General features: G+C 48.0%; 12 protein-coding genes across 12 annotated transcripts; 5 read left to right on the top strand and 7 right to left on the bottom strand.

The window, feature by feature from the left end:
- Positions 1-958: 958 nt before the first annotated feature.
- On the top strand, positions 959-1,477 carry MCYG_03256 (uncharacterized protein; the record flags this gene model as incomplete). Its single annotated transcript, XM_002847704.1, has 1 exon — positions 959-1,477. The coding sequence occupies one exon, from the start codon at positions 959-961 to the stop codon at positions 1,475-1,477; it is 519 nt and encodes a 172-aa protein (XP_002847750.1).
- A 2,137-nt stretch (positions 1,478-3,614) lies between these two features.
- MCYG_03255 (stress response regulator SrrA) lies at positions 3,615-6,068 on the bottom strand (the record flags this gene model as incomplete). Its single annotated transcript, XM_002847703.1, has 6 exons — positions 3,615-4,192; positions 4,248-4,437; positions 4,536-5,504; positions 5,775-5,847; positions 5,943-5,959; positions 6,018-6,068. 6 exons carry the CDS (start codon positions 6,066-6,068, stop codon positions 3,615-3,617), a joined length of 1,878 nt encoding a protein of 625 aa, XP_002847749.1.
- A 1,597-nt stretch (positions 6,069-7,665) lies between these two features.
- MCYG_03254 (AhpC/TSA family protein) lies at positions 7,666-8,496 on the top strand (the record flags this gene model as incomplete). The annotated part of the gene is made up of 5 exons (XM_002847702.1): positions 7,666-7,864; positions 7,940-8,039; positions 8,125-8,336; positions 8,400-8,416; positions 8,461-8,496. 5 exons carry the CDS (start codon positions 7,666-7,668, stop codon positions 8,494-8,496), a joined length of 564 nt encoding a protein of 187 aa, XP_002847748.1.
- A 441-nt stretch (positions 8,497-8,937) lies between these two features.
- MCYG_03253 (BolA domain-containing protein) lies at positions 8,938-9,323 on the bottom strand (the record flags this gene model as incomplete). Its single annotated transcript, XM_002847701.1, has 2 exons — positions 8,938-9,110; positions 9,197-9,323. 2 exons carry the CDS (start codon positions 9,321-9,323, stop codon positions 8,938-8,940), a joined length of 300 nt encoding a protein of 99 aa, XP_002847747.1.
- Positions 9,324-9,809: 486 nt separating this feature from the next.
- On the top strand, positions 9,810-11,004 carry MCYG_03252 (UPF0135 protein; the record flags this gene model as incomplete). The annotated part of the gene is made up of 3 exons (XM_002847700.1): positions 9,810-9,865; positions 9,914-9,957; positions 10,013-11,004. The coding sequence occupies 3 exons, from the start codon at positions 9,810-9,812 to the stop codon at positions 11,002-11,004; spliced, it is 1,092 nt and encodes a 363-aa protein (XP_002847746.1).
- A 172-nt stretch (positions 11,005-11,176) lies between these two features.
- Positions 11,177-13,400, bottom strand: MCYG_03251 (conserved oligomeric Golgi complex component 6; the record flags this gene model as incomplete). The annotated part of the gene is made up of 2 exons (XM_002847699.1): positions 11,177-13,039; positions 13,104-13,400. The coding sequence occupies 2 exons, from the start codon at positions 13,398-13,400 to the stop codon at positions 11,177-11,179; spliced, it is 2,160 nt and encodes a 719-aa protein (XP_002847745.1).
- A 793-nt stretch (positions 13,401-14,193) lies between these two features.
- Positions 14,194-14,775, bottom strand: MCYG_03250 (conserved hypothetical protein; the record flags this gene model as incomplete). The annotated part of the gene is made up of 4 exons (XM_002847698.1): positions 14,194-14,377; positions 14,436-14,534; positions 14,596-14,686; positions 14,742-14,775. 4 exons carry the CDS (start codon positions 14,773-14,775, stop codon positions 14,332-14,334), a joined length of 270 nt encoding a protein of 89 aa, XP_002847744.1.
- An 804-nt stretch (positions 14,776-15,579) lies between these two features.
- On the top strand, positions 15,580-17,003 carry MCYG_03249 (conserved hypothetical protein; the record flags this gene model as incomplete). The annotated part of the gene is made up of 2 exons (XM_002847697.1): positions 15,580-16,311; positions 16,365-17,003. The coding sequence occupies 2 exons, from the start codon at positions 15,580-15,582 to the stop codon at positions 17,001-17,003; spliced, it is 1,371 nt and encodes a 456-aa protein (XP_002847743.1).
- Positions 17,004-18,232: 1,229 nt separating this feature from the next.
- MCYG_03248 (conserved hypothetical protein) lies at positions 18,233-19,163 on the top strand (the record flags this gene model as incomplete). The annotated part of the gene is made up of 2 exons (XM_002847696.1): positions 18,233-18,321; positions 18,554-19,163. The coding sequence occupies 2 exons, from the start codon at positions 18,233-18,235 to the stop codon at positions 19,161-19,163; spliced, it is 699 nt and encodes a 232-aa protein (XP_002847742.1).
- A 442-nt stretch (positions 19,164-19,605) lies between these two features.
- On the bottom strand, positions 19,606-21,963 carry MCYG_03247 (HMG box-containing protein; the record flags this gene model as incomplete). The annotated part of the gene is made up of 2 exons (XM_002847695.1): positions 19,606-20,812; positions 20,879-21,963. 2 exons carry the CDS (start codon positions 21,961-21,963, stop codon positions 19,606-19,608), a joined length of 2,292 nt encoding a protein of 763 aa, XP_002847741.1.
- A 684-nt stretch (positions 21,964-22,647) lies between these two features.
- On the bottom strand, positions 22,648-24,488 carry MCYG_03246 (beta-1,3-glucanosyltransferase 3; the record flags this gene model as incomplete). Its single annotated transcript, XM_002847694.1, has 5 exons — positions 22,648-23,336; positions 23,401-24,162; positions 24,235-24,260; positions 24,319-24,356; positions 24,423-24,488. The coding sequence occupies 5 exons, from the start codon at positions 24,486-24,488 to the stop codon at positions 22,648-22,650; spliced, it is 1,581 nt and encodes a 526-aa protein (XP_002847740.1).
- Positions 24,489-25,640: 1,152 nt separating this feature from the next.
- MCYG_03245 (uncharacterized protein) lies at positions 25,641-26,105 on the bottom strand (the record flags this gene model as incomplete). Its single annotated transcript, XM_002847693.1, has 4 exons — positions 25,641-25,676; positions 25,725-25,747; positions 25,798-25,988; positions 26,062-26,105. 4 exons carry the CDS (start codon positions 26,103-26,105, stop codon positions 25,641-25,643), a joined length of 294 nt encoding a protein of 97 aa, XP_002847739.1.
- Between the last annotated feature and the right edge of the window lie 69 nt (positions 26,106-26,174).

Genomic DNA, 26,174 nt, shown 5'->3' with positions numbered 1-26,174 from the left:
GCAAGTAGCCTACTGTAGTGGTCCACACTTGAAGGGTTCTTGTTGTTGATATCAAGCAGGCATTTGCCCGAGCAGCACTGGCCGTTGGTAACGCAGTTTGTACCAGGCATTCGGCATTTTCCTCTCTCGATAAGGGCATTATCGTTCGATGCAGGAGCTGCAAGGGCAATAGCAAAGAGAAAGAAGAGAGCGCCGAGTTTGTAGAACAACATTGTGTCGTTGGATATGGGATAGCAGGTGATACGTGTCGGAGTCGTGAATGATTCAAGATTTGAAAGGCTTCGTTCGATTAGTTTGAGGTAGCAGCTTGATTGTTCGCTTTGTAGATGATATTTTCTGTGCCATAATGGTCTTGTTGACGTCTTTATATCCTTGACCTTAGAATGGTATCAGAAGATGTCCAGGTGAAGAACAAAGAAGGACTCGAGAGTCTTTATCTCAAGTGAACTCTGTCCGCTAATCAGCTTAGTCGAAGAATGTTATATTTCTTTGATGCTGTCGCTGTCGCTGTCACTGTCGATCTCTTCAAAGGGTATTTAAAAGATACCTATCATAGGTGGCAGGATAAGAAACAGCAGCAGCAGAGTTAAGTTGTACCAAAGACTAACTTCTCAGATATATGCTGGATGTGCGATCAAAAGTGGTACAGTAACCAGCTATATAGAAGGCGGTAACCCATAGAGTACTCTTTCTTAGGTTGCTGGCATGCAGTGCTATGCAGAATCTCGCAGAAGAAAGGTTTCAAACCGAACAGTCTTTGTCCTCTCTTCCGGCCTGAATATCGTCATTGCGGCACAGAGTATATCTCAGTGGTATATAAAACACCCGGTTTGTTGACTCTGGATGAGATATATCACTCTTGTCGATCAGCCTCACAAGCCAGCAAGCCAACAAGCCATTCATATCACTCGTTATTCCCACCTTTTTCCACAGAAACGAAAAAAAGAAACAAACCAAGATGTTGATATCCAGGTTTATTACCTTACTCTCCCTCTCTGTGGCCGTCCTCGCCGCGCCCGAAAGCCACTCCGCGGCCACCAACGCCCTCGTTGACTGCCCCGAAGGCTTCTGCCTGGACGATTCGACCTACTGCGACATAGAGACACACAAGTGCAGGAAGAAAGGCGGCCCTGGACCCTGCGGCTCAGGAGAATGTATCGAGAACAAGGACAATCCGGCCAAACGTCAGCTACCCAACGGCGACTGCATGTCGGACACCGACTGTAAATTCGGAGTTGAGGCGTGCATGTGGATACAGGCAGAAGGCCAACACAAGTGCGTGCCCCAGCTGACCAAGGTCCACACTACGACGAAGACGAGAGGCGGCGGCAGACGCAGGAGTATGGAGATGTCTGACGGCTCTGCTGCTTGTATAAAGAGAGGTGGACTGTGCCGTAAAGACGTGCACTGCTGTTCTTACAAATGCTCCCATTTAAGTCTTCATCTTTCCCTAGGCGTCGCCGGGACCTGCGAGTAATCCGGCATCATGATGTCTCTTGTCTCTCTCTCTCTTGTTTTTCCCCGATGATGTCTCTGTTTCTCTTTTGTTTCAGTATGGAAAAGAAAAAGAAAGACGCCCAGAAAAAGTGAGATCACGTGATCTTTCCCAGTTTTACTCTCGAGAAAAGTAACAACAAGATAAGAGTTAACGAAGTAGTTAAGTAATAGCGTAGATGATATGAACAGGCCAATGTTCATATCTTTATAGCCTGCGTCAACCCTTAAACTTGCAATTTTATATAAAAATATATAATAGATTATACATATAATAGTACGACGGCCCAACCTTAACCCTCGTCCCCCGTCTATCCATCTCCATCTCCATAACAATCCAAGCGATCTAGATCCTCCCTTTCTCAACCCCCAGACGAGCTCTAGAACCAGCCAGCCAGCCAGCCAGCCGCCCGTCCGCAAGTCTAGAACAGGTTCTTGTCGCCAGCCATTCAACGGTCGAGATGACATGCATTGGACAAGCAAGGAGGCACTAGCAAGGGCAGCTTCTCCTTGCTCGTCTTCTTTTCTTTTTTCTTTTATTTTGCGCGTCCTTTTACCACTATGGGTGTACGTGGTAAAAACTAGTTAAACCCGCAAGGTATATATGTAACTAACTGTTAACTAGCTAGTTACATACATAGTTGAACTGCTGCTCTGCTGAGCTGGTTTGCATGCAGCCGGCCTGATACGTCACAGAACCGGATGATCGCTGTTTGCTTGTTGAACATGGCGTCGGAGCCCTTATTTGATCCATGCTATTATATATGCACATAATATACATATAGCAAGAGGTATGTGTCAAGCTGCTGGCCTACCAAGGTAGATGACATGTCTGTATGCATGGACTTCATGCTCCCACTAGCTAGCTAGTTAGTTGACTGCTCGATGTGAGACAGCCATGGAGCTTATTCCGCCTGTTCCCAGAGGAGAGAGCTGTGTTTCGAACCGAACTGGCTGTACATATGGTTGCGTACATGGAGGCATATACGTACATACTATGTAGATGTACATAGATGTGCATATGTACTATGTATGTATGTTAGCAAGCTGCAGTGCATAAAAACTAACTATGCGAGTACGGGTTAGGTCCCAGCCTTGATTTTTTTTTTTTGATACATCCAAGCGGGAGAGAGTTTGATATGTCATGCCATGTCATATGAAGCAGTTGAAGCAGTAGAAGAGTTAGGAAGATAACCTCGTTTCCCTGTCCTTGTTGCTGTCTATTTGGGCTCGGGTATTGCTGGACAAAAAGCAGAATAAACAACCCCCAAAAAGAGAATAGCTAACTGATCAAAAAACACACCAAAAGACCGCCATCATGATTGGGACAGGGCAAGGCAGGGGAAGATCAGAGTAACAAGAAGACATCATACTGAATTCCCCAGAGTATGTATCTTATGCATGCCAAAAAAAAAAAAAAAAAAACAAGACCGGACAAGAAATATTTTTGTTTTCATGTACAAAACACTCAACAATGAACAGTGAAAGTAGAGCAAAGTAGAATGGACCAAATACCACCAACCCAACCATCCCAAACCTGGAGCCAAGTAAGAAAGTAAGGAAAAAAAGAAGAAGGAAAGCTGCTCTTTTTTATGGTTGCTGGAAGAAATCACAACTATCCACCCATCCACCATTGAAAACCATGGGTCCCTGGCCCATTTCAGGTTCAATTCAGTTCATCTGCTCATCTCGTCTCGTCTCGGCCGTTTTTTTTTTTGGTTCGTTCATCAGATCAGCAACGTGAGGATTGTTCAGTCTCGTTGTATATTTTTGTTGGTCATCGCGCCTGGCTCGTATGGGGAAGGAGAGGAAGGGGAAGAGAAAGTCCGATAGGATCGGAGAGAGAGAGATTTGGTAGGGTGAAGGTGGGATGTAACGAACGAACGGAGAAAAGGAGGTAAGTCGGATTAGATTATGCAAAAAAAAGGGGGGGTCGATGTAAAATGAAAAATGGCTGCTGTAGATGAGAAACGAGCTATCCGCCCACGCCAAAAAGGTAATAAGCCAACACCGTATATATGATTGGTAGAAAAAAAAAATCCAAATTCACAGTTAAAAGCGACTAATCCAAGCAACCTTGATGTCCAACACGTCAACATCAACTACGCCATGCGGCTGGTCTACATGGGATTAACGACTGCCGCGCCCGGGCCAGGTCCAGGTCCGGACCCTGGGCCAGGCCCGGAGCCAGAACCATGAAACATCCTCTGTCGTTTATTATAGGCATTGACGTCTAGTCCGGCCATGTCAGACGCCTGACGACGGTGCTTGACGTGGTTTTGAGTATTCTGGTTCTGGCTCTGGTTCTGAGGAGGGTACTGCATGCCGTTGGCGTCAAAGGCAGATTGGCCTGCCTGGCCGGGCGTGATGGGGGAGTTCTGCCAGTTTGTTTGACCCATCGTCGAAGGGGAGTGAGTGGGGGATGTTTCGTCCTTGACTGCCTGGGAAGTTGGAGGAAGGCCGGCGACAGCTACGGGGACGGAGTTGGAGAGTGTGCCGGGGGCTGCGGGGTTGCTGTTTGTTGATTGGGCGGATTGCTGTTGCTGCTGCTGCTGCTGCTGGGGCTGTGGTGGAGCATCCATCGGGTTTCCGGAAGCTGGGACATTCACATTGACGTTTTTGAGGGGCATAAGGTGTTTTTCTAGCATGTTAAGGAGGGATTGGCGGGTGAACGGTTTGGGAAGGACGTCGTTCATTCCTGTATAAGTTAGAGACCTTGGGCACAGATAAGGGGAGGGAGGAAAAAGTAATACCGTGCTGGAAGTAAAGGTCTATATCGCTGGATCGGATGTTGGATGTCATTGCGATTATTGGTGTGTTATCGAACCGACGAATAAGGCTGCAGGCCGAGACACCGTCAAGGTTCGGCATAATGATGTCCATCAAAATAAGGTCATATTTGGAGCCTTCCTGCATCTTATTCACTGCTTCAAGGCCATCGAGCTAGGAATATAGTTTAGTGCCATTGAAAAAAAAAAAAGGCAGTAAAATTGTAGGAGGTAAAAAAAAAATTGGAACCGGGGGGTGGGAAAGGGCCTTACAGCAGTATCAACAACACAAGAGAAGGAATACAGGAACTTGCCACCGATCTGTCGACAGGTCTGGTCGTCTTCGACAAGTAGGATGTGCGGGCTGCGCACCCATCCGGGGTCGGGATAGATGCTCTTCTTCCTCCCATCTCCGCCAACGGAGTACTGCCGCCGTACGTCGGACACCTCCATGTCCTTGTTGGGTGCAGCCGCCGTAGAGTTTGTAGGTAGAGAGTAAGGGATGTTATTGACATGTTCGCTGTACATGGGATCTATGCCATTGGTGGCTCCGACCGGGTAGACGACCTGTTCAAGCTCTCCGTTCATCTTCGGGTAGGACATCGATGCAGGCTGCGCGGCGGATGTAGGAGGGATACCGACGACGCCAACACCCCCGACGACACCACCAACGACATTCACTCCGTTGACGCCGTTGACGTTGACATTGTTGCGCTGAGTCTGGTCCAGGGGCGGCGTAGGCACGATACCTTCTAGGGCCGAAAAGTTGAACTGGTTCTCGGCCGTCATCTCGTTAAGCAGCTTCGTGGCGTGCTGTAGGGGCGACGCGGGATTCTCGTCCATGCCGGCCACCTGTGAAGGGCTGAGATCGGTCTGTGACTGAAAGGAGAGGGCGGCGGCGCGGGACTCTCGTCTGTGCCGGGCGTCGAGAGAGTGTAGGTAAGTGAGTATGCAGTGGACGACCTGGTCGTGGCCGAGGACGGACTTTTGCACCCGTCTGACCTCCTGGAGCATCATCTGGTGGTCGACGGTGAACTGGGTGAAGCGGTCTGCGAGGTGCTGGAGCTGCTGCTGCTGCGCGAGAAGCTGCTGGTTCATGAGATCGAGCTGCTGCGTGGGGATGGAGTCTTCGTTTGCGGGAGCCTGTTTCCGCGGTGCGGGCGCCTTTCGTCGTATGTTGTCGAGCGAATCTTTGTTGTCGGCCTTGAACTCGGGATGTTTGAACTCCCACGCCTGCCCGGTCTGTCAGCATAACCCTGTAGACAAGTGTAGACGTGAAAAAGGAGATAAAAACTCACGCTTGGCCCGTAAGGTGACTGTCCGGTCTCTTCATTATTCTGGCGCACTTTGTGAAAGTCATACTTGTTCAGCTGGCGCACAAAGCTGGCAAAGTTGCTGTGTTTGAAGTGTTTCGGCAGGATGGACTTTGTGAACTTCTCGCACTGCATGGAGGAGGGAGACGTTCAGCTTCATGCGTTTATCCCCAAGTGCAAACCATCAATCAGAACTGACCTCTAATACGACAAAGCTGTCTCTGTCGTCTCCCCATCTGACGATCTGCGCATACGAAGGGTCTTCGAGCATTCTGCAGGGTGTCAGTCAGTCAGTCAGTCTGTCTGTCTGTCGGGTGGCCCTTGTCGGGTGGTGTAAGCTCAAATCGATCTCGAGGCCGGGACTCACTTGTAAAGTTTCCTAACCTATGCGCGAGTCAGCCTGCATGTCTAGTCCTTAAACATACCATCACATAACACTTACAAAATCGCTCGAGTTACCGGCCGAGCCGCCGTTGGGAGGAGGGTTATCCATGGCGAGGGAGGTCGAGGTTCGAGGCCGTCTAAGGAGGCAAAAGAGAGGGAGGGAGAGGGAGAGAATGAAGGATCGAGAGAAAAGAGAGAAAAAGAGCAAAGAGAGAGAGAGAGATAGAGAGAGAGAGAGAGGAGAGCAAGAGATAGAGGAGGAGGAAGAAGCAAGACGGTCGGTCGGGGCAAGGATGTAAGCAGGAAGAAGCAAGCAAGCAGCGAAAAGAAAGATGTGAAGAGCGGAAAGGAATAAGCTGAGGAAGAAGAAGTACCTGACTGGGTACGGCTGGACGGGTACCTCTTCTTCTTCTTCTCCTTCTTCTCGTTCGGTGGACGGTGTCCCAGGTCAGTCCATCTACTGTTAGGATGGGTGGAGGATGTGGACAGTCGAAGTATCAAAAAAATAAAAGAGATGAAGACCCAAACCCGGCCAGCGTTGGTGTTTGTGAGTTGAACCTTTTTCTTTTTTTTTTATTCCTTGTCGGAGGGGGAGGAGGAAGAAGATGAAGCAGCAAGACGAAGAGGAAAAAGAAAGGAAGACGAGCAAGAAGTTATCTCGGGATAATAAAGAGTAGCAAAAAAGAAAAAAAAGGTGTTTACTCGACTTGAAATACGAGGATGTTCTTGTCACTCTCGATAACTCTTGATACTTGATACTCTTCTTCTTCTTATAAAGGACATCGACGTCCGCGTCTTGCTTTCTGGCGTTGCTTTTTATAACTTGCATATACACATAAAAAGCAGTTACATGGAAGTTATACAAACATACATTATAGACGGGATGGCGGGATGACAGTTTTCTTCTTCTCCTCCTACTCTTGCTCTCTGATATTCATCTCCATCTTCTTCTTCATGATCTCATGAAAATTCTTCTGGTCCAAAAGGCTGCTCCACAGGTTAGCTGTTAGTCCACCGCTCTTCTCGCCACCCACACTATCTATCTGTTTACTATGGAGTAGCACCATCCACATAGACATACATGCATACATGCATATACGGAGTATATATATATATATATAAAATACTTATAGAAGTTCATGGGACATGAGCGTGTCATGTGATAGTGCGTGACTAAGCAGATGAAGGAGTAAGAGACAAGAAGAGACAAGAAGAGACAAGAAGAGGAACAAGAGTATAGATCAAGAAGAGACAAGAAGAGGAACAAGAGTATAGATCAGGAAGAGATCAAGAGATCAAGAGTAACAACAAGATGGGATGACAAGTATAGGCTAGAATGGATGCATGCCGGCCTACACATGCCATCCGACATTAAACTAGTTACATCCGTACATCCAGGCTGTACATAGCTCAGTCCCTGCTTGGTACCTGCAAGCTCGTTGCATGTATATACAGACGGTCACCAGAGCAGGCGGCGGGCCTTGTCCTTAGCAGCCTCCATTAAGCACCCGACCAGGTCTCATCCTTTCCACCTATCTATCGCTATCATGTCTTAATGATATATCCCTGACCGGCGTCTCGCCAAGCTCTCTGTCCAGCAACTCGCAAAAAAGGACAAGCAGAAACATCCCTCGTAATCTCGAACATAAACCGACAAAGTAACCAGAGAAAAGAGTACCATCAGAATCAAGCAGCTGTTGACAAAGATGCTCGCCCGTCGACTCCCTCGCGCGTCAAGACTCCGCGTCTGCGCCTTTCACTCCTCGCGCCCTCTCAGAGTCCAGGAGGGAGACAGCCTGCCAGACCTCGACGTCCTGACCGAGAACTCCCCCGGTAACAAGGTCAATCTGGCCGCGGAGCTCGCTGCTGGTCGGGGTCTCATCGTCGGCACGCCCGGCGCTTTCAGTACGTCGTTTCTACCTTGATCACTACCCTTTTTTTTTTTTTTTAACTGGTTAAAAACTGATGGTATATATATAGCTCCTGGATGCTCCCTGTCCCATGTGCCGGGCTTCATCAACCACCCCAACCTGAAGGATGCAGGCAAGGTCTTTGTCGTCTCCGTCAACGATGCCTTCGTGTAGGTCGTCCCCTTCGCTTAAGTAAAACTCAAGTAATATTATTCCACTTCCTTCTGACACGGCATTGAATAAAAAAAAAAACAGGACTAAGGCGTGGTCTGATTCTCTTGACCCCCAGAAGAAGAGCGGTATTCGCTTCTTGGCCGATGCCTCGGGAGCCTTCAACAAGGCCCTTGACCTGCTCTTTAGCTCGTCGCCTGTCTTTGGTAACGATAGGAGCAAGAGGTATGCTCTCGTCGTGGAGGACGGGAAGGTCAAGAAGGCCTTTGTCGAGCCCGACAACACCAGCGTAGATGGTATGTTGGTCATTCTTCCTCCCGCATCCTACCTGTTAACCACCCTGCTGACTGTATGTTTAGTATCCCGCGCTGAAAAGGTACTTGGTTGATATTATGACTTAGTCTGGAAATACAACTGTAGGACCATATGCATATCATCGATAGAACGGATGGTTAGACCCGTCTCCCGTTCTTTTTTCTTCTTCTTGTTTTCTCTATTTTCTCGTTCCCTTCTTCTCAAGAGTATGTACTTCATCTAGTATACGTATTTACTCCGAGATACTAACAGATCATCGGTACATGAGATACATATACACATGCAGCCACCTCAACTTTACTTTTACCATGCATCGGCCAACAGTAGCGTCCATGGGATGTGACATGTTCCAGCCGTCCAGAATACACCGCATAGCACCGCACAACATCTGTGAAAAATATTCCTGAACTATACAGCCCAAAAAAAAAAAAAATTCATAAAAAGCGAGGACGCAGAAAACGGGTTACTCTGATCGTCGTGGAAGCCGTGTCCTCTTTTTTTTGGGGAGGGCTGGGGGCTTATGTTTTATTTTTATTTTTATTTTTTTCGCAAGAATCAAGTATGAGAAGAAAACGGAAGAAGCTATTGTTTTGCTTTCTCCCATTGCTCGGGCGTGTAGCACTTTGGCGTCCAGGCGTGGATAGCAGCAATCTCTGCCTTGAGGGCAGAGTTCACCAGCCGGTGTCGCGCGAGCATTGTCTTGCTCTCAAACTGAGGGGAGACAATTATTGCTTGAAAGGCTTGGCCGCATCCACCTGCATACATGTAGACTCGTGCGTTAGAATGACAAATTATACACGGGCTGGAAAGTATGCAGGGTAGGACCGCATGTATGCATTACCTGAGAGATCTTCCACTTCTACATGTTGTGCCTCTAGCTTGGTGGTGAGGATGTCTTTTATTGACTGTGATGTTACGGCGGGCGCCGAGGTGGAGGCTTGCGTCTGGTCAGAAACTGGTTGCGCCATTGTCGAGGGCGATGCTCTTATAGGGCTGTTGTGGTGGAAGAGTGCGGTGCGGGTGTAGTTCGGTCTGGTGGTTGGGCTGCGAAGGGCTGGTAACGGACGGAGAGAAAGCTGACGGGCAAACATATGTCTTTTTCCTTCTTAGGAGGTGGGTGGCAGCGGTAGAAGAAGAAGTGAAGAAGAAGAGGAGCGTGAAAGAGCAGGATATAAAGCGAGTGAAGAGGAAGATGATGATAATGATGATAAAGATGGGAAAGAAAAAAAAAAGATTGGGTTGAAGATGAATGTATTACTAATTGGCGCCGGCTAGTTTTCTTTGCCGCGATGTGGGGAAAAGCGGCCGCCCCACTGGTTATGTAAGTTCCATTCGAGTTAAACAAGAAACATCATCGCATCACATCGACATCGACATCGACATCGGCATATAAAACACTAACCCTGAGCTGACTCCCGCCAATGCTTGCTGCTGCTATAAGGCAGGCTTCCAGGATGGCTACCACTTGCTCCCCGTTCTCCTCAGCGGTCGTCAGATGCATGCAGAGAATGTAGGTGGCTTCCTTATCCGCCATGGGACAGGGCTAATGCTGCTACAGTTATCCAGAATGTCTTGCAGATAAGAGCTTTGACAATACTGGCTGTTAGTATCTTCTCTCCATACTTTGTGTTGTAATAACCACTAACGTTATAATAAGTGCTTCTAGAAGCCCCGTTGAACCGCCACCGTCGGCTCAGAAACTCAGTCCTCTTAACCGTCGATCTCACCAAGGCCGTGGCAGACGAGGCAATCAGTCGTGGATATTCTATCATCATTGCATACCGTATGTCTTTGATACCCGCTCAAACCTTTCCCGAATTGCTACAAATACTACAAATGGGATGCAGAAAGCTAACGAGCTCCGGCCTGGCAGATCCAATAATATTCCGAGGTCTCAAGTCCATAACCCTCGCCAATTCGCAACAACACTCTCTTCTTCGACTAGCTCAGGAGGGAATAAGCGTATACTCACCACATACTGCCGTTGATGCAACCCCGGGAGCCATGGCAGATTGGCTGTGCCAGTGCGCCGTGCCCCCAGCCATACCTCAACCGACCATTGACACCATATACCCCAATCCTTCCCCTCCACCGGAACCTAACTTCCAAGGCGCCGGGATGGGCCGAAAACTCACATTCGACCATCAGGTTCCCCTAAATGACATACTTCAGGCCATTGCGAAGCGAGCCTTCCCCAGCTCTCCACCACAGCTTGGCTTCTCAATCGCTATCCCACAGGGTAAATCCCGAGCTGATATCAATATTATCACGGTAGCCGCATGCCCTGGCTCGGGGTCTTCGATATTGATGAAAAACGGCAGTCCAGTGGCTGACCTTCTTCTCACCGGCGAACTAAGTCACCATGACGCCCTAGCTGCTATCGAGGCGGGCTCGGTTGTGGTTACTCTTTCCCATTCTAACTCTGAACGGGGATATTTGCAATCTCACATGCGACAGGCTCTTTCTCAACAGCTGGAAGCTGAATGGCGCAAGACACGGGATGAAGCAGCAGATCACATGCGAGTCCAGGGGGAGGAAGGTAAAATTCTCAAAGAAATACTGGGCGACGACAGCCTACAGGTTAATGTCAGTGAGCAGGACAGAGATCCCTATGACGTGGTGTTTTGGAAGGATGGAAAGGAGATATGATTTCCCAACCTCATTCGTCGCTCTAATCACTTTAACATGACATATCTTGAAACACAGTACTGTACCATAAAGGATAGATAATTGCATGGATGGCGGGTAAATACCAATCTAACATCCAATCAAGCGCTTTATTCGTCTAATCATCAACTAAATCATCACATATATACATGCATCAGCTCAAGAGAACTCTAATCTCACCCGTTGTCCGCGGAAATAATGCTCTCAAGCTCCATTCCTGTTCTTCCCCAGACTCACTGTCAACGCTAGATTCCCGTCTATCCTCTTGCTTCCCATTAGCCTCGTCAGCCCCTATGATCATGCTCTCGATAAACTCAAAGTCGTTCGAGAACGCCTCGACAGCTTCCTCTGTCACACTCTTCACTAAACTGGGGCTATTTACACGTTTAAGATTATCAGTTGCATCGACTAGTGCTGCTGGTAAAAAGTCATCTAGCTGCTGGCTGATAGTGGAGAGGGCATCTGGTTGGAATTCCGGTAGACTGGCGATGGTTGCTAGGTTTGAATTGTCTGACGTGATGCCTGGGGTGAAGGGGGCCAGGGCCTGAAGTAGGGTATGTAAGCCGGACTGTTCGAGCAGGAATTCATGCTGGAACTTGTGCAGTTCGGCTCGTAGGTTGGCGAGAGTTTTGGACAGTGAACCTGAATGGGTTACAGATGCAAATTCATGTGAAGATACCGCTGCTCGAGCAGCGAGGACACAGTTGGTTCGGAATATTACTCGCGAGATGGGATCGTTCAGCGAACGGGCAGATTTCTCAGTTAGCTCCAACATTGGATCTAAGGTTGCTTGAAGGATTGGGGTGAATTTGTTATCTTCCTGGAACGCCTTGTTGATCACCTCGTGGCCGAAGGAAGAGTCATATGCTTTCATGAGCAGCTCTAAGTTCTCAATGCATTCTGTCAGGTATTCAGGCGGACTCAGATCATCCGGTGGCAAGAGACCAGCGGCATCATTTGAAGCGGCCTTGACACGATCCTGCATTAGAGATTCAAAATGTTCCATTGTGAACCGCTGTAGGGATGAGAGCGTATCTACCAGCATCGACTCGGCCCCAACGAGCTTGCTGAAGGTGGTCTCATAGAAAGCTAGGAGATTAATCACTTTATATATCGTGACTGCATCGTCGTGTCCCTGAACCACCAGCTCGACCCTTTGTTGTAGTGAGCGCGCAACTCCGCTCAGGTCTCGGGTGATAAGCTCCTTCAGCGCTTTTTGGCCATCGAATACAGGTTCTCCTTCCTCTACACGAGTCCACGGCTCACTCTTTATGCCGGCTTCCATACCCTTTGCAAGATCATCTGCATCCGAGACAAAGAGTGCTTCCAAGGCTTCTCTCTCAGAGACGGTAGCAGAATGTACCCAGGCGAGCATGTCACCAACATATCGAAGCGGATCATGGGCGGAAAATTCAATGGGTTTTGTGTTCGCATCACCTCCTTCGCTAGACAGAGCTACTGTAAGAGCATGATGAAACGCATCGGAGAGGATATATTCTCGAGCTTCGGCGAAGGAGTCAAGACAGCTATGGAAGAGGCTCGGTCTCTCCGCGAGCACTCTGATGCCCTTTCTGATTGTGCCACTGACCTGCGGATCTTCTAGGTTCAATGACTTGAACTCTTTCTGTATCCAGTTATATAGCTTCAAGAACGCGGAGTTTAGATTCTTAGAGCTTTGCCCCATGATATCTAGCCCTAACTTTTGGTTTTCGCTGCCCAGCAGAACCTCGCAGTCCTTGTGTATCTGTTTCACCCTGCTTAGGATGTGGAAGAAACGTTCATCTACTGGTCCCGCCAGAGATGTCAAAGCTTGCACATCTTCTTCGGGAAGGATAAAGTGCGTATTGAAAGCATTGAGTAGGGCCTGCTTCGTCTCCGCATCCTCCTTTTGGGCCCTTAGGGTGGACGCTTCTTCTAGCACCGGTCCGGTCTCTTGGTGTGCTATCGCAAGGCGACTTCGCATATCCTGACATATTGTATTAAGATTGGCAATGACATCGCTGATTCGAGTGAGTTGCTACATCCAAAAAAGAGGTTCATCAGTTTAGCTTATTGTACAAGGATAACGTGGGCTATCTCACCTCTGCAACCCTGCCAAAATCCTGTATTATCTTGCCATTGGAGTCGATGACTTCTTTCTGGACATCAAGTCGAAGGGTTCGTCGAGTCTCTGCGGTGTTTTGAATCCCTCTACTATCTAGAGTCTCTAGGGCATCTCTGATCTCCGAATCCGCATAAGATGCTGACAGCGCGGAGTTCAGACGATTGGCCAGCGCCGTCTGTCGCGGAGGTACATTCGTACCAGGTACTGGTGGCGACATCATGCCATTTGGAGACAAGGTGGCAGCAGCAGCCCCATCGGAACGAAGAGCAGCCATCCTGGTAGCCAAAGCTATCTATATCTCAACCTCTCAACTCTGGCCGTCTCTTTGGCGGTTTTTCCAAATATTGCCCGGGACGTCATTTATCCGCATGTGGTTACCGGTTTACGTAATCAAACCCACTCAACCCAACTTCAACCTTGCGTTTGCTTTTGAAGCTCTTCACCACCAATCAACCTTCTCTGCTATACCCTGACATCATGACATATAGGTACTTTTTCTTAGTTTGATTTTATGCTGGGATTCTTCCAAGGCAGCAGTATGCTTTCTAACTTTAGCACATACGACGTACAACCAAAAAATCTCTACCTTTCGGATTAAAGTCATCCGCGATTGGATCACGCTAATGAACCTGAGATACCCCTCAATGTTGCGACGGCTGTTCCGTTATTAAGCCCTTAAGACGGGATGGGTGTATACTGTGTCTTGGTTAGGCTGGGAAACTATATGAGAGAATGATCAAGATGATGCCGGGCTTAATTGATATGCGGCTACTTGAGATCTCAACGTAAAATCAAGGCAGAAAACTAAATCTGCGAACTTCCTCTGGATGCATACCACATGAGATTTTCCGCCGGCCGCTACCTAGACCACGGAATAGAAAAAAAAGAGTTATAGGGTACAAGGGGTTATCCCAGTGGTGATTTCCTGTTTTCCGAGCTCCTCCTACCATAACAGCTCTTCTTGCAAGGCCCTTTGGACCCCGGAAACAGAATTTTGGAAGATGAACCTCTGTTCAATGCCTTTTGTCCCTTTTAAGGAGCCTGATGATGGTGAAATATATAGTAACTGTGCATTAAAGTATATTCATGAACTAATTGGTATTTCAACACTTATAGGCGATGAAAGGTATGTTCGTTCAACCTTCATATAACTATCCCAAAAAGAACAATCCGCGGACCGATGCGCCATATAGGGTTCATCCTCTTTACTCGCTCTTGCCCATCCCGAGGGCACCCTTGACCTTTTCGCCGCTGTGAATATGTGTCAGCATGGAGCCTGCGGCTTTCTCGAGGGCAATTGGCTGCTTACATGGTCTGGGCAGCACCACCGTTGTTGTTATCATGGGCACGCTGACCCTTGTCGAAAATTTGCTGGGCAGTGCCCTTTTGGTCATCAGGCTGAAGGCCACTGATGAATAAATTAGCCCAATGCACCACGGCTAAGGGTGGAATAATTTGATGGAACATACCGAGCGATGCGGTCCTTGGTGTCAGTGTAAGCCTCCCCGATCTTGTCCTGCTGGGACTTGGTGGAATCAGGAATCAATTCCTCCTTGGCCTCTGTAGACTAGCAGTTAGAAGAGGTCATGTGTGCTTTTATCAGAGGAAGACATACTGGTAAGGAAATCTTTGCGTCCAGCGTCAGACATTGTGAATGATGTTTTTTAAAAGAAGAAGCTTCTTTATATTTGAGTCGTTTGTGAAGATTGGAAGATTGGAAGATTGGCAGTAGATTGAATATCTGTGGTGATGAAGAAAAAACGATGCCATGTCAGGAACCTCGACGACCTTTATATAGACCTCACGATCGGGCCAGATTGAGTGAAATCTTAAAAATGACGTACACAGCACTCGCATCTTGAACTGAACACTGCCTTTCCCAAAGCCTGTATCCAAGGGTATGACAAGCATTAGATGGATGCCTGTCGGTGGAGAGCTCGCGTTTTCCCTTTCTTGACATCCTGGGCGGGACGAAAAAAAAAGTTCAGATGACGTCACATACGGTTACTTCTCACGTGTTATTGCCAAGATACTACCTATTAGTCATACTCTTGCATCATAGTTTCTCCGCAAACCGAACGCCGAGGTTCCATTTTGGGTCAAAGACAAAAAACGGTCCGTGAGCTCCACCGACAACGACATCATCAAGTTCTTTGCAGCGTCATTCTCTATTCCATCGTCAACACCACCAACAGGCCTCAGCGACATGGCGTCTACCCAGACCCGTTTATGACGAGTACTCTTGTCATTATTTTCTTTATTCGTGCAAAGTATTTTTTTCAACCCTAGTTTCTATTGTCCGGCCACCCTCTGGCACCCTGCTGCCTGCTTGTTACCTCCCCACCACCGCCAACATTTGCCGTCACATTTCCCGCTACGATAATTTTTTACATTGGCCCCCCCGCGACGGGCCGCGCACCTCTCCAATAACTCCTCTATAGTTCTGGCTGTTAATGTCTGTCCCTGACACCTCGCCGCCTTCCTGGGATCTGACCCCGGCTATCAGCCTGTTACACTCGTTTAACCTGGAAGGCAGTCGCCATGAACGCCCCTCTAGCCCGGACCAGATCGCAAGCGGCCCTATCAGTCATAGCACGTTGGCGTCCGCTGCTATAGATGCCGTAAAAAGTGATCCACACCCTCAGCTTGGAGACTTTGACGTCCTCTTTACATTCTTATCCCAGGCCTCGCCACCGAAGCTTGGCCTTGACACGGGTCACGAAAAGGCTTGCGATATCAGTGGCAAGAAGAATATGCTAGAAAATGTCACAGTGTTGAAGCATAAGAAAAAAGAGACTCAGGCTAAGAAGACAATACTCAAACGAGATGCCGCCAAGAACTTCCAACCTCAGCAGCCCAGCAATTCCCCGGGATTGCCACTATCAACTGATGCCAGTGGCACCGTTATACTGTCGCCTGAATGCATTCTTCGCAGGCCTACTCCTGCTCCTATACCTGAAGTTGCTCCTACCCCTAAGGGGAAGAGGACTGTTGGGTCTATGGTTCATGTCGAGCCTCTCTTGACTGGATCTACAACGCAAAGGCTACAGGGCCTTGTCTCGTTACTGCTTGAGAAACATACCAAAGTTAGAAATAACCTACACCATGGGAATCTACGTGAATACCTCTGCTACCCACTGAAGACGGCGCCTGCAGGTATTCACGTATTCGTAGATATGTCGAATGTAAGTTGTATTTTGACTCTTATCATTAAAGCTTATTCTGACCACTCTTGCAGATCATGGTGGGTTTTCACGATTGTATCAAGAAGGCAAGAGACATACCTCTGACGACCCGAGTTCGTCGACTTCCCCTATCTTTTCAGAACTTTTCCCTCGTGCTCGAACGAGCCCGCCCGGTGAGCAAAAGAGTCCTTGTTGGCTCTGATCGCTTTCCTGCCATCGACGAAGCAGAGACGCTTGGTTACGAGGCGAACATTTTAGAACGAGTCCACAAAGCGAAACCTTCATCGCCGCGAAAGACGAAACTCTCCAGCAGTGGTGGAGATAAGGCTGTCCGCCGCCCACTCCATGATCAGTCGAGCAGCTCTGAGACGAATGCCCGACTCCCAGTCGAGAGATGGGTGGAACAAGCCGTAGACGAGATTCTACATTTGAAGATCCTAGAGAGTATCGTGGATACCGATACTCCCTCGACTATCGTCCTGGCGACTGGCGACGCCGCCCAGGCAGAATATTCAGATGGATTTTTGAAGATGGTTGAACGTGCATTGAGCAAGGGATGGTTTGTCGAGCTGGTTAGTTTCAGCTCGATTACCAGCCGTGCTTACACGCGGAAAGCATTCCGGGACAAATGGGGTTCTAGATTTCGGATTTTCGAGCTTGACATCTATGCTGAATATCTGCTAGATCTATGATATTTACACACACCCGCGTTCTCCCCTTGTTCCTAGTTCTCAAACACGTTTTCATCCCTGCTGCATAAGCAAACTGGTGTTCCTGGTAAAACAGGAGGCCAGTCTGTTTCATCACGGGTTTAGCCGTGGTTGTAGGGCCACGTTGATGCAGGACTTTCGGACTTCTCCTTTATAGCAAGGGACTTTTCCATGGGTAGGGATATAATATCAGGTGAAGATTGGTTACCGCTAGGCTTACTCCGAATGGGGTAATTCTCCGCGTGTAATATTAGTTTTCCAACTACGGAACTGCTAATTAGTCCTTGACATTTGACTATTCTCTTTTCAACCGTGTACATGGATGGTCATTAATAAAGCCTTCCTAGTAGTAGCTCAGCAAATCCTACATAGTATACATATCGAATATCTGTTTCCTCTACATACAACTCCGTATTCATGAGCCTCCCCCTGTCGAGACCTCGCCTGTCATTATACATTATGCAAGCATTAGATATTCTCATGCATCTTCCTTGCCAACTGCCTGTAAATTAAATTAATACTCTGTATGAAGGGAATACGCCAACAAAGATCAACGAAGCCCCAAACCCAGGAATTGCTATTGTAGGCATACCGAAAACAAGCACGCTGGAGGTGCAGTAAAAATACCTTGCGCAAATTTCACATCTGTCTAGCATTAGACTGTTGCCTGCTGCCTGCTGCATGCTAGCTGTTATAGATTAGGATTACACCCCGTCCGACCAATACCTATCTTGCTTTCCCGTCCAATCGGCCGTCAGACGGTGACGGAACAGCTCCTGACCCTCAATAAACCGCGGTTTATGTGCGGTGTTAGAGCCACCAGCCCTGCGCTCTGGTCTCAAGAATGCTCGGTTGCGCATCTGCCTTGGGCTCTGCAAGAAGCCAATGTGAAAATAAGAGAATAACTTATGTATCCCTTTATTCCGCGGCCGCTCTGGACTCCACTTTCTATCCTCTATCAGGTGTAATGACCGAGATGAAGAGGCTGATGCGTGGAGTTTGGAGCATTTCCAATCTTTCTGACAAATATAAAGTAGTTTGATAGTTATGGAAAACCTTCTAAAAGACTTTTATATAAAGGCTTGTTCTCTACCTCTAATCTTCTCGTTTGCAGACTCCAGGCTGATCGAATCACCTTTTTGTCCTGTCTGTTAACCTGTCGAGCTCTTCTTTGGAGCTTTGTGTGTCTTTTGCTTCTTACTTTTTCAGAGATGGAGGAGGCTGGCAATGGATATGCCCTTACTGAGTTGTATGGCGGGGCGATGAAAGTCCTGATACCAAAGGGATTCACAAACATGGGGTAAGATATAATTCGTTTTATCATTCTTTTTATTCCCCTTCTTCTCTATATTGCTTTTATATATAATTTGATCACTGCTGTTGCATCTTGCGCCGCTGCATTCTCCCCGCGGCGGGGCTGCTACCATGGCCTCGAGTGGACATGATATATGTTCAAATATGAGCAACGACGGCATCAATCAACGCACACAAGAGACATCCTGCTAAGAACGACGGACTCAATCCATTAAAAGGTCCATCTATCCAATCCCAGATAACCAGGAAGTCTTCCGATCCACCTCAACAAAGACCAACATCATCATCGAGCTGGTTGAACGACTAGAACCAGACTCATGTACTCTACCAGAAGAGACGGCAGCTCAGTTGGAAACCTTAGATGCCAATAAAGATGACCTAAGTGCCGTCTTATATCATCTCCATGATATGTGCACCTCCAACGGGGACAGTTATGAGATTCTCGACTCGCCAAAGCCGTACCCTGTCCAATTGATACCGGCACCAGCATATACCTGCCAGGCACTGGTAACATCGAAAGGGAAATTTTCCGATAGCCAGCGTATGCCAAACATGCTATCACAAAATGCGGGACCAACGCCATCATCTGGTTTAACAGCTGCTGCGCCGGCGGCCGAACGTGAATCAACGTCTACTTGTCACTTCTTCCTTGTACGGCTCGCTCAGTACGGTACTGATATACTCGTTTATATCAACGTTCCTCACGACATGCTTGAGGAATCTGGGGTTCCCGGTGCGGTTGCCCAGGAGGAGATGCGCGCCCATGGAATCATGGCCAACATGATGCGGTCCCTGGGAGTGGTTGATTATAGTCTCTTCGGGAGTTAACTGTGCAACATATCCACATTATGAACACCACTTATTAGTCGTTTCAACTTTGGCAATAAGGAATACAGGGACGGAGACAGGAAAAGCGTATTATCACAAAGAATCAAAAGGAATCAACCAAATGTATATTAACGTAAGAAATCAACATCTTATGATTTATTCCCTTTCCCTTTTCATTTTACTCTCTCCCAGGGGTGTTCGGTACTTTACTTGAATTCTTGAAAAATATCTGGTACGACTACAACAAGACGTGGATAAGGAAATGGCTGGTTAAATTTGGTATATATTTGATTGAGAAAGGGCCTTATTCTACCAGATCACACAAAATACCTTAAAACAGAGGAATCCAACAACTCCAGTAAAATGCTCCAGTAGAGAACACTGCACGCCCGCCACCTCCAAGCCTTTTCAAAAACATTTCAGATTCTCGTTATCCCGTTCTCTACGCCTTTGCTTTGCCTCTTGGTTTTGGTTTAACCTGGGATAACTGCCCATCGTAACACTTCCCGCATCGAACTTTGGCTGGGTCAATGCTCTTCGAGTGCCGGCCATACTCTTGTCCACATGTCTCACAGCACCACATGTACTTGTAATTGATCAAGTATGAGTGTTTCGTGTTAACCTCCACTTTTCCGGAGTATTCTGGGTTAGAGTCCAGTGCTGTCTTGCACTTCTTAGCCCACTGTTTAAAACTTGCGCCATGTGGCTGGTTGAGAACACCTGATATCATGAAGTTGGCTAAGTGGCAGTACTCATGCGCCAGAGTGTTAAGCAGTCTGTCCTCTGAGTCGATTACCTTCTCAGCCAGTTCAATGGTTGCATTATGCCTGATTGAGCGAGTGGTTGAAGAACGCTTTGAAGATGGTGAGAGTTTTGGTTTAGCCAATGAGTTAATTGCCGATGGTGCGTGTGGTGAGGACGTATTTGGAGAACAGAGATTCGCCGAAGAAGAGCCAATGAGCTGTTGCTCGGTTGAATCTCTAGTCTTCGTGATCAGCTCCTTTTTCCAAGTTGCTCTGCCGGCTGTGGTTGCCAATTTATTATTCCAAACAATATTCACACCACCAGCCGATTTGGTGAGTTTCAAGATTTCACCTCCAGTCACCATGTTATCCAACTTGTTGAAGAAATCTGTAGCAAGTGCATGCTTCTGCTCATCGAATTCCCGCCTTTTAGCGGCCAATGCTTTTTTGGTCGATGCTGATGCTTTGGTTTGTTTCTTACTTGGGCTAGCATTATTTTTAATTGGGGAAGTATGTAGCGGTAGCTTGTCACCCAGGGAATCAGGATCAGGGGTGCCTAAATGTTTCGGAATAGAAACATCTGCAATCATACAGTCGTCATCCTGATTACCAAGGCTTTGGTCCTCCTCGTCGTCGTCTTCATCGGTGTCCGAGAAAATGTCGAAATGTCGTCTGTGAAACTTAGGAGTTTGCGTCTTTCGAGGAGAAAATTTGTCGTTCCACTGGTTGACAACCTCCTGGCTCCAAAACATATCAATGCTAGGCCTATGTGGGGATGGAGGAATACGATTCTTCTGTGACTTCGAAGGAGACTTAAGGCGAGGTTTTGAAGGGGATGTCGGAGGGGTAACGAAACCCATCTGGGAATTCCTTTCCTGAGGAGGCTCTGGAGAAGGCTGGGTTGTTCTATTTGCAGTGTTAGAATGAAGAATCTCAACTAAAAAAAGTTATTATCAAAGGCAAACGCCTTACCCTTGAGATGAATTTTTGGCTCTTTTGCCCATTTTCTTGGTAGGGGTCAAGTCCATAGGGGCTTTGTTTTGATTTTTGAAGTCTTCTGAAGCTGTAGAAGATATTGGAGGTGGGAGGAAGAGTTTGAAGTCCGATAGCAGATCTGTTGTGATGTCTGTATCTGGTCCTGTCTCCTCTTGACCTGCAGGACAAGTTGTGTTGTTCTCTATATTGGAAGACAACAATGGCTCTGCACTAGGACCTGGGGTATTTTCAGCTATGTCGCAAGTTCCATTACCTAGAGCATGCGGTGAGCTTGAGCAGGTTGGTTTTCTCCTGCCTCTAATCAGCCTCCTGCGTGGCCGACTTTGTGGCTCTGGCTCTGGTTCTGTGTCTGAATTTAGATGTGTCTGGCTAGGGGGATGAGTTTTAACATTCTCTTTCAGGTCCTCCTTATAATCATTACCATCCTCTTCTTCTTCGTCTTCAAATTCTGAATCTTCATAGAGGCCCAAAGATTCATTATCAGAAACGATAAAATCATCCAATGAATCAAATCCATCGGTATCATCTGCATCAGTGGGCCCAATGATACTTTCTTCTCCTTGGCCTTCACTGTCGCTAGATCTTCTTCCAGGAAGGCTAGATATATATTTAATCCCCCCCTTTTTGACATTCTGGACTCTGTCCTCAGCTTTGTCAGATATATTGTTCTCTGTTTCCTTTTCCTCATCTGAATGGCAAACCCCCTGGAGCCTTAGTTGAGTAAGCCTTCTAACCACATCTTCCTCATCACCGCGCTCTAGATTAACCCCTCCTGCTGGCTGCACCTTTTTGTTCCTTTTAGAAGTCAAGGATAGATCAGATAGCTGGGCTGTCAACTTCTCCTGGTCATCAATGTGTTCCTGAGACTTGGTGGTCCGTCTAGTGCTGTCCTCGCTCCCGCTCTGCTTTTTCCTCCCGCCTGTGTTCCTGGATGGCAACTCGTCTTCCGTCCCATCGTTCCCAGCTGCAACTGTATCTTTTACACTCTCCTTGGCTCTGCTTCTAACATTTGTCTTCCCAACTCTACTCTCATCGTTTGGTTTTGTATATAGTCTTGCCATAATGTCCAAGTTTGGGTATTTGACCGACTGATGGTATAAGGAGGCAATATGGAAGGGGATAGATCAAGTGCTCCAGGTTAGAATCTCATCAGGCATAAACAGGAGATTTCCGGATATCTAGAGTCGATTGGATCAGCTGGTCGATTCTTCAGCGTCACAAGTTTTTGGAAGATGGAGTTCTGTGAAGTAAGCTGTTGGCTGGGCAACGAAGCGCATTTAAGCTTCTTTCAACCACCGAAAAGAATTCATACGTTCTCGCCAGCTACGCGGGAGGTTTCCTTTAATTATTTAACCCTGGCAATTTAACGCGCCTAAAGCCTATATATATGTATTATAGAAAGTAAAATTGGTACAAGGAAAAACTGATCAATTTATCTGTCTGTTAGGACTTCCCGTAACGTATAAGAGGGAGTTTTTCATCATTATTACAAACTCATAGAGAAAGTGATGGGAATCAAGTACAAGCTACGGTACGTACAGGTGGTGTAGCGGGAGGGAAAAAGAACGACCCAGTGTGAGCATTAAGAAAGGGAAGGGAAAAAGGGAATCAATCAGTGCAAGGAAGAGCAAAGAGGGCAAAAGACAAAGAACAAGTCAGCAGTCTGATGGATATGGACAACGGTAAGGCTCATGTATTATTGATATCTATGGTTCGGAGAACAGGAGTGCTTTTTTACCACTGGTTTATATCAAGATCATTCCAGCGCCAGCAAGAACGGCACAGAAGAGGTAAGCACCGAGCTTGACAATGCCGAAGTTGATGGCTGGAGCGGGGATAGTGTTAGCAGCAGCACCAGAGGAGGTGGAGCCGCCACTCTGGGGGCTGGAGGTGACGCTTCCGGTACCGTCTGAGCCGGCCTGGTTAACGAGATTGGCACAGTCACCGGATGGCTTTTCGGACTTCTGGGTGGTGGCGGCACCGTCGAAGTCACAGGCGGTATCACCGTGGCCCTTGGCGGATTGGTGCTGATAGTACTGGTTGAAAGCGAAGGAGAGCTTCTCGATGGGGCTGCACATGCTGTAAGCGCCGTAGACACCGAGAGTGGCATCGGTGTCGATGCCCTTGCAGGCAGTCTTGTCGGCACCACAGACTTCTCCAAAGAGCTGGCCGATTTGCTTGTCGGTGATGGAGGGTTTGGCGATGCAGCTTAAGCTCTTGACCATGCAGGAGCAGAGGGCCTTGTTAGGGGTTGGTGGAAGATGGTCGCTGCTGGCCTTCCAGGCAGAGCTGTTGGGGCACTGGCTGGCAGCAGTGTTGGTAGGCTTGTAAGCGTTCATTTCCACGCCGGAAGGCTTAACCTTGCTGATTTGCTTCTTTAGGTTGTCGAAATCGGTAAGCTTCTTGGCCTTCCCGTTCTGAACCTGGACGAGACCTGTTTGGAGGAGTCAGTAAGAGATAATTGTAGCATGCCGCAAACCGGAAGGAACACGGCTTACCGTAGTCATTGGCTTCCTGGAAGTACATGTAGACAATAGCACCGCTGAGAACTGGGGTCATCTGGTCACCGTAGATGGCGGCGACCTCGGTGAACTTTCTAGGCTGGACCTTGTTGCAGCCATATTCAGCGAAGAAGACTGGAACGTTGAAGTTCTTGAAGTCCTTTACGACAACATCGTATCCGGAGGTGGTGTAAGAGGAATCTCCGCACCAGGAGTAGATGTTGTAGCCCCAGAAGTCAATGGACTCCTCTGGCTTTCCACAGTTGAAGTAGGCAGTCATGTCGTCACGGATCTCGGCGTCATCGTTGGTGGCATATCCAACACCCATGGGGCGGTACTTCTTCGACTTGATGTAGGCCTTCATATCACGGACGGCAGCCTTGACGAAAGCACTGGCATCGGTGTTGGTGCTGTTGTTAGAGACCTCGTTACCGGCGAAGAAACCGATGACGTTGGAGTAGGGTGCAAGGTTGTCGATGACGGAGGTGTAGCGCTCGTAGAGGACATCATCCCACTTGGGATCATCACGAATGATGGACTTGCTGGGTTCCGAGAGATCTGCCACGATGTAGATGCCGGCATCCTGGAGCATCTTCATACACTGGGTGTGGTCCTTCTTTGGGTCGATAGCATACACACGAATGGTGTTGGTTTGAAGTTCTTGCATGAGGGGGATATCGCGCTTGCAGGAATCTGCGTCTGCGAGGGGGTCTTGATAGCTTTGATTATCGCTGGTGCCGTCATTGCCGGTGTAGTCCTCTATACAGGCATGAGTTGGTTTGATGTTGGTGCAAATGATAATGTGACTTCTGGACGCTGTCTCCTACTTACGTTGATAGGCAACACCCTTCATGAAGCTATATATCCGTTGAATTAGCAAACTGATGCCAAGTTAAACGATGTAGGACAACATACAACTCGGTGCCATTTGACTTGTAGAAGAACTTGCTTCCCTATTGTTCGAGATATCAAAGTCAGTCCCCTGGACCTTCAAGTCAACGAAAAAAACGGCGACAAACCTTGATGACGATGGGATCAAGGTCAGCAGCAACAACAGAGCCGGCGACCAGGGCCGTAGCGGCCATGATAGAGGAAAACTTCATGATATCTAAAGCACGATCTTAAATGCGCATTTAACGAGGAAGATATAAAACAGAGAATAAAAAGCGAGAGTAGCAATGGGGGCAACAAAAAAAAAAAGAGCGTTACGAAAAAAAAAGTAGACGCCCCGGAGAATAACGCGAACGAGTGTAAGGAAGAAGATGGTTGAAGATGGGTGAATGTTTTGTTTCTGAAACGGGGAAAAAAGAGAGAAGAAGTTGAGTTGATGGTTGGAGATGGAGAAAAAAGTCACGTTGGCGGCTTTTCCAGGGGGTTGCGTGGACGGCTTCTTCGGCTTCCTCCTCGGAAAAGGGGGGGCGACTCCTGAAACAACCCAGAGCATGAGCGAGAGGAGGATGATTTACATGTAGGCGCATTCTACTGGTCTACAGACTACATAGTACTATGTGCCGTCTACGGGATGTTTGTTCTTTGGAAAGACGGCTTGACCTGAGAGACGCGTGGGAGATGTCTGACGAGACGCCTGACGAGAGACAGCCGGTCAAGACAACAGCGAGACAGGCAAGACACACGAGAGACACCAGAGGCAGTGAGACTAGTACTTATATATGCTGACGACGACGTCGACAGGTCGACCACTGCCCGCTCTGGACCCTCGAAAAAGAAGAACCCGACTACTGCAGGCACCGCCACACGCTGGAGACAGATGGAGACCATGAACCACGGTGGCAAAGAGCGGCCAGCCAGCAAGGAAGAGCGTACGACGCCCCTCCGAGCCTTGAAATGTCAAACACCCCACCTCATTCTGGGATTGTGAGACACTGGTGGAGGCCCCAGGACAGACGTGAGGGCGGTTCTGGAGGATGTAATACGGCTCGATTACAGCATAGATGTTTCCTTACGGGGAATATATTAAATATTACGGGTCCGTGGTCCAGCAAAGGTGTTTATTTCCCTTGACCAAACCCCGGGTCGAAGGATGGGAACAGAGAAAGACTGCGAAAAAGAGGAAAGAAAAGAGAGAGTGAGAGGAAAAAGCAAAAAAGGAGCAACACATCCACGACCCAGGCTGGCAAGATCTGGCGGTGGGCCGATGTATCGCAATCCCCAGTGATGGCCCTTCTCTGCACGAAGAAGTTGGATAATCCGGATGCAGGCTGAACTAAGGTGGCAAGTTAACCGAAATGGCCATCTTCGTGGCACAATGTGTACTCCATATACGTACATACACGGCTATCAGTCCACCAGGAGCCAAAAGCCCATTCACCCATAGATGTATGCCCTGTACATAGTACAGACTAGTCCAAGGCTATGCTGATAGCTTCCCGAAGCGCCCTGGCCCTTCTCCCTTGCATCCATCTCGGCCACTGCAGGCAGGGGACTCACCAGCCTCGAGCCCAGCGTGGCCTGCGCCATCCAAGGAAATCATCCAGGAGGAGTCGGTGGGCCAGGGGGAAACCATCATGGAAGGCTTGCCAGAGCTAAGGGGGCCGCCATCTTGGTTGGCTGGGGATCTCTCGCCCCTGTATCATTGCCCGTGTATTAGTATTTCACTGACAATACCGCGCTTTTGGCGGGGTATGTATGTATTATTACGTTTTATATAGATATCGTATTGTGGATACACAGTAATCAAGCATAAATACACGATTAGATCAAGGGAAAAAAGCGCCTGCTCGTAATTTTACCGCTTTTACTTTTTTTTCTTT

The sequence above is a fragment of the Microsporum canis genome, genomic scaffold (assembly GCF_000151145.1).
Source record: "Microsporum canis CBS 113480 supercont1.3 genomic scaffold, whole genome shotgun sequence".
NCBI classification, from domain to species: Eukaryota; Fungi; Ascomycota; class Eurotiomycetes; order Onygenales; family Arthrodermataceae; genus Microsporum; species Microsporum canis.
Note: the sequence above shows the minus strand (reverse complement) of the source record. Positions and strands in the feature narration are given on the sequence as shown.